General features: G+C 39.7%; 1 protein-coding gene across 1 annotated transcript; it reads left to right on the top strand.

Annotated features, from left to right (window-relative positions):
* The first annotated feature begins 2,238 nt into the window (after positions 1-2,238).
* On the top strand, positions 2,239-6,172 carry LOC121504742 (NACHT, LRR and PYD domains-containing protein 1-like). Its single transcript, XM_041779792.1, has 5 exons — positions 2,239-2,397; positions 2,503-2,631; positions 2,724-2,865; positions 3,244-3,276; positions 5,878-6,172. The coding sequence occupies exons 1-5, from the start codon at positions 2,272-2,274 to the stop codon at positions 6,138-6,140; spliced, it is 693 nt and encodes a 230-aa protein (XP_041635726.1). The 5' UTR covers positions 2,239-2,271; the 3' UTR covers positions 6,141-6,172.

Genomic DNA, 6,172 nt, shown 5'->3' with positions numbered 1-6,172 from the left:
AGAGTTTGAGAAGTGAAGAGAACAGGTGTTAGAGTTTTGGGAGAGGAATGTTATCCCATTCTTGTCTGATGGAGGATTCTAGCTGTTTAACAGTCCTGGGTCTTCTTTACCTGATATTTTTGTCTTATGATAGTCCAAATGTTTTCTATTGGTTAAAGGTCTGCACTGCAGGCACTGTGAAGCCATGCTGTTGTGATGCTGTGTTTTGAGGTTTAGCTTTGTCTTGCTGAACTATGCATGGCTTTCCATGAAAGAGGCAATGTCTGGATAGGAGCATATGTTGTGCTAAAACTTCTATATACTTTTCAGCACTGATAGTGCTTTTCCAGATGTGTAAGCTGCCCAGCTTTTATTTTTACATTGAGGAACATTTTTCTGAAATTGTTCCACAATTTTTAGACACAGTTTTTTGCAGAATTTCTGAGAGACTGTGCCTCTTTGAAATGCTGAAATAAAATATCTTATTCAATTTGATAGGACCTGCAAATCACTGTATCCTGTTTATATTTATGTTTTACATAACATCCCAGCTTTGGTATTTGAGAGTTTTAATATTGTGCAAAAAATTAGATCAGAGACATTTCACTGATTTGTTTTGTTAACATGTAACCTTGACCTGCTTTCAGGACTTCCCCTTTCCCTGCTCCTCGATTCACTGATTTTTGCATATACAAAACTGGGATTTAACATGTTAATAGGTGAGCTGCAGCCGAGGGAGAAGCACTCTGACTTTATCACTTAAGTAAATGTAGTCACACCACAGAATATAAGTACTACAAACATAGGAGCAAGGTGCTTTTGCTAAGCTAACAACTGTAAGTTTCTATTTCCAGTGGTCTTTTTTCATTAACCAAAGCTCAGTTGTTAGACTAAACTTACCTGTCTCTACAACCTGGGACATTTTACCATTTCATGAAAAAATATTAGCTCATTTTAAATTTGATGGCATCAACACATCTAAAAAAAGTAGGAACAGGGCGATGTTTATCACTGTGCAACATCCCGCTCTATTAACAACAGTCTGTAAACTTCTGAGAATTGAGGAGACCAGTTGCTGGAGTTCTGGGAGAGGATTGTTGTCCCATTCTTGCCTGATGTAGGATTCAAGTTGAACAACAGTCTTGAAATATGCCAGGCCTTCCTTGAAAGAGATGCTGTCTTCATGTGCCTTTCCAGATGTGTAAACTGCCCATGCCGTAGGGACTAGTGCACCCCCATACCATCAGCGATGCAGGCTGCAACCATACACACTGGATGGTCCCTCTTCTCTTTAGTCCCGGGACACAGCATCCATGTCTTCCAAAGAGAATTTCAGATTTTGCTTCATCTGACCACAGAACAGTTTTCCATTTTGCCTCAGTCAATTTTAGATGAGCTTAGGCCTAGAGAAGACAGCTGCATTTCTGGATCCTGTTCACGTATGGTTTCTTCTCTGTGTGATCCAGCTTTAACTTGCATTTGTGGATGGCTAGGCCAACTGTGTTGCAAGCAATGATTTCTAGAAGTGTTCCTGAGTCCATGCAGTGATATCCAATACAGACTCATTCCTGCTTTCAATGCGGTGCTGCATGAGGGCCCAAAGATCACAAGCATCCAATATTGACTTTTTGCCTTGTCCCTTGCTCACACAGATTCCTCTCAATTCTCTGAATCTTTTGATGATATTATGAACTGTATATTGTGGGATATTCTAAGTCTTCATGATTTTATGTTGAGAATTTTTTTTCCTGAAAAGTTTCCATGATTTTTAGACAGTTTTTCTCAGATTGATTAACCTCTGCCCCTTTTCACTCCTGAGAGCCTCTGCCTCTCTAAAATGCTCCTTTTGTACCCAGTCATGTTACCGACCTGTTGCCAAGCAACAGATTAGTTGCAAAATGCTCCTCCGGCTGTTTTTCATTACTACCTCTTACTTTTCCAGCCTTTTGTTGCCCCATCTCTACTTTTTTGAGATATAGTTCTGCCATTAAATTCAAAATGAACTGATATGTTTCATGAAATGGTAAAATGTCTCAGTTTCAACATCTGATATGTTGTTTATGTTTTATTGTAAACAAACTGTGGGTTTATGAGATATATATGTTTATATCTATGCATGTCTCTGTGTGACTTAATGATTCTGTCTCCTTTTTTTTAGATCAAACATCTACACCGTCAGATCAGTTTGTTGTTCTGCATGTGGATACCTGTGGATACTATGTGGAAAATGTGACTGAAGTTACATCGTCCCATGTGAGGTTAAACCAGCCAAACTTCTCTCCAAGAGGTGTCATGATCAGGAAGAGACTGGGCCTCCCAGTGAAAGTTTACTATGACACATTAATATACAGACAGACCACAAAAGAGTTCCTCACACTGCATGTTTACCTGGTCCCACCTGATCATGATGTACAACAGGTTAGTTAGTTTTTTGTTGTTTTTTTTTTTTTAAATAGTGACGGATACAAATCATTAAAAAAAGTTATTTAATTCTGTTATTTAATTCCAACTGATCATTTACAGACAGTGGAGAGAAAGGAGACATCCTACGGATCAATAATAATCCCTAAACCAAACCCTGACAAGTCTCTTGAAATGCAGGATCATTTCCTCCTGACAGCAAACATGAACACTGCTGAAATCAATCCAGATGTAAAGTTGTTGTTTTTCTTTAAATACAACTGGGAATCATGAGGAAACCACTTATGAATCTTAGTCTAAAGGCCTCCTATCTTTCTTCACAGAAACTGAAGCTGCAATATGACAGGAGGAACTTCTTTGAGGTGTTCATCAGGAATGCAGAAAGTGACTTCAGCCTGACACTCACAAGCAAGCAAAAGAAAAACGGCAGAGAGGATACAGTCTGGACCTGCACAATTAGAAAAGGTGACAACTCTCACTGTGTTTTCACACAAAAAATGTATCAAATGTATCACTGACTGAGAGTCTTTGCTGTGGATATTAATATTGTAAACAAAGATGGCATGCTGTAACTCTTTAGTGGCATACAGAGGTGCTGATAATAACAAAATAGGAATATTAGATAATGTTGCTGTAGGTCTCCTATAATCTTGTAGGTCATGAAAAGACATCATTATTCTTATGTCAGTCTCATAACCAGTTAAAGCTCCCTATAGGAGCTTTGAAGTGTATGATGCAGCACAGAGGATGTATTTTGCTTTTTTTTTTTTTTTTTTAAGTAAATGCAAAATTCAACTAATTACAGCCACTACTTGGGTTTGTGACTTTTTTTCTTTACTTCAGGAGACTACATGAATGAGTCTACACATGAAGAAGGTAAGAAAGGACATGCATTTTACCAAAACAAGCAAGTATCAAAGAGTTGGCTTGTTGTATTTGACTCTGAACATACTGTACTGTGATAGAAATATTTGCCCCCTTCCTGATTGCACTTTTTTTTGTCACACTGAAATGTTCAAGATCAAATTTTAATACTAGATAAAGAGCAAATTTTTCCTCTCTATCTGCTCACCATTTTGGCTGCATTAGTGCATATGGTCTAATTATTTTGACAGTTTTTTTAATTCCAAATTTTGGAATTCAAATTTTAATTGCTCGAATAGGTCAGGGGAATAACCTTGCAAAGCAGATAAATCTGCTCGTTTCCGTGTTTCTCACTGGCGAATCCATCTTGCAAAGCTCCCGTCTGAACCGTTTGGGCCCGGTTAGAAAGGGACAGAACCAATCAGCATCGAGGGGCAGTACTTTCAGGCGGAGTCGTGACATCAGCAAGCAGCAACAAGAGGCCGGTGCAATTATGGCAGAAGACATTAGCGTGGATGCTGCTAAAGTGCCAGTTTTATCATAACTTGATGACATTTCTTCGTTAAAAGAAGAACAAAGAACAGCAGTGAGTTGTTTTCTTTTCAAAAACGATAAAAGTCGGGTACCTCGGTAGCAGTGATGATGTCATGTGCTTTGTTGCTCCGATTGGCCCGTAAAGATATGACAGACAGAGCATTCATCAGAGCATTCAGGCCTGGGCAATATGGCCTAAAAATCATATCATGGTATTTTTCTTGCTGTTGACGATAACAGTATTATATCACAGTATTACAAAATTAAAAAGAGATAATGCTTTTTAATCCAAATTCAAGTGTTGTTAACTCCCTTCTCCCCTTAAAACAAGTCTTTAATGGCATAGTCAGTTTATGTCTGAGTATAGGAACACAGAAAAAAATGTTTTTTAAGTCTCTCTAGGTTTACTTCTAATTGCACTCCAAGTTTCACACTTTATATCTATCCTGATAAAGTGTGTTAAGCTGCTGATGACTTGAATACGTTTTCTAGTGAAGGCGTTCACAATAAAAGCGTTTCAGAAAAATAACAGCTGCGGGCTTTTATTTTGTAGAGCTTGACAGAAGTATTGTGTTTAGCACTGAGTTAGCTTAGCTTTGGCTGCCGTACCGGAGAATACAGCTAGTTTACAGCAGCTTTTCTGACCTCATTTAACATCGCAGCCTGGATCTTTGACTCACTGTGGACTTAGCAAAGAAAGTCATAAGTTGAAATAGACTTTTAAACAGTTGTTTATGCCGTTGTAAGAGGAAGAGCTGTAGTGCTGGCCTCTGCGACCAGCCAAAGCAGCACTTAGCTGGTTAAAGCCCCAGGCAGGCTGAAAGAGACAGCACCCTGACTTTGTTGTGGTACAGCCATCAGACTTTGAAAGGAAAAAACACGTGTTTTTGCCTGCTAACTCACACTAAGGCAGATACGGTGACGCCATTAACAAGCGTTATCGCGATTGGTCGGTAGAGTCCAAACCTCTACCATAGGCCAAATTTATACCGTTTATATCATCTACTGCATATACCGTGCACTCCTAGCATCTGGTTGGATTCCCATCAGAAACTGTGTGTGGCTTGTGATGCTTGTAACGCATAGCTGGTGCAACAGGCTACTGATCACTGCCAGAGCTGCAGAATAAAGAAATCACTTAAATAGAACCATCTGACAATGTGAAGTATGCTAAAAGATCTCAAAAGGCAACATGACATACTGCCATCTTAAGAAACTCAAGAACAGATGAGAAACAAAGCCACTGGCATTTATCAGTCTGGAAAGGGTTAGAAAGCCATCTCTAGGGCTCTACAGCTCTAGTTAACTCCAGTGAGAGCCATTGGGATGGAGAAAACTTGGAACAGTGGTAAACCTCCACAACAATGGCCGGCCTACCAAAATGACCCTAAGAGCGCATCAACAACTCATCCAGGAGGTCCCGAAAGAACCCAGAACAACATCTAGAGACCTGCAGGCCTCCCTTGACTCAGGCAAAAACGGCATCCATGGAAGAGGCCTAAACCACTGCTGACAAAAAAGAACACAAACCCTCGTCTCACATTTGAACCTCACTGAGACAAAAGTGGACCTTATTCATTACATCTGGCATAAAACCAGTCAAGTCAAACATGGTGGTGGCAGTGTGATGGTCTGGGGCTGCTTTGGCACTTCAGGACCTGGACCACTTGCCGTGCTTGACAGAACCATGAATTCTGCTTTCAAACAGACAATCCTGAAGGAGAATGTGCAGCCATCAGTTTGTGACCTCAAACTCAAGTACACTTGGTTTTAGAGCAGAAATTACTCTTCCACACAGGGCTGGGGGGGTTTGGATGCTTTTTCCCTTAATAATTAAAATCATCACTTAAAAGCTGAATTTTGACTTTCCCTCAGGTTATCTTTGTTCAATAAAATTTGTCTGATGACCTGAAACTTTTAAGTGTGACAAATATGTAAAAAAAAAAAAACAAAAAAAAAAACAAAAACAAAATCAGGAAGGGGAGATTTTTTTGACAGCACTGCACCACTGCAATGAGAAAAGCAGCTTGTAGTACTCACTGCTGTTTGTTATCTTTGCTTTCGTGTTGATTGTCTCAGATCAGCATTTCGTGGACCGCTACCGGCCTGCCCTGGTACAGAGAGTGAGGAAGACTGGAGAGCTCCTTGATAAGCTCTTAGTAAAAAAGTGGATCTCACAAGAACAGTATGACACAGTGAGAGCTTTGAAGACATCCCAAGAGCAAATGAGAGAGATTTTTCAAGTTGTGACTTCAGCAGGCAAGCGAGGAAAAGACACTCTCTATGAGATCCTGGAAAAGGCCGAGAGGAATTTAATAGAAGATCTAAAAAGGTCCACATAATGCAGCAATGTGTGAATCTAAGTACCACCATG

Source organism: Cheilinus undulatus, linkage group 22, assembly GCF_018320785.1.
Source record: "Cheilinus undulatus linkage group 22, ASM1832078v1, whole genome shotgun sequence".
In the NCBI taxonomy this organism is placed as follows: Eukaryota; Metazoa; Chordata; class Actinopteri; order Labriformes; family Labridae; genus Cheilinus; species Cheilinus undulatus.
This window is presented reverse-complemented; position numbering and strand designations above follow the sequence as displayed.

Excerpts from the sequence above, each read along its gene's own strand:
- LOC121504742 (XM_041779792.1), top strand. The coding sequence starts at position 2,272 with ATGATCAGGAAGAGACTGGGCCTCCCAGTGAAAGTTTACTATGACACA. Across the intron at positions 2,398-2,502 it reads CTGATCATGATGTACAACAG|ACAGTGGAGAGAAAGGAGAC; the intron begins GTTAGTTAGTTT and ends GATCATTTACAG. Across the intron at positions 2,866-3,243 it reads GACCTGCACAATTAGAAAAG|GAGACTACATGAATGAGTCT; the intron begins GTGACAACTCTC and ends TCTTTACTTCAG.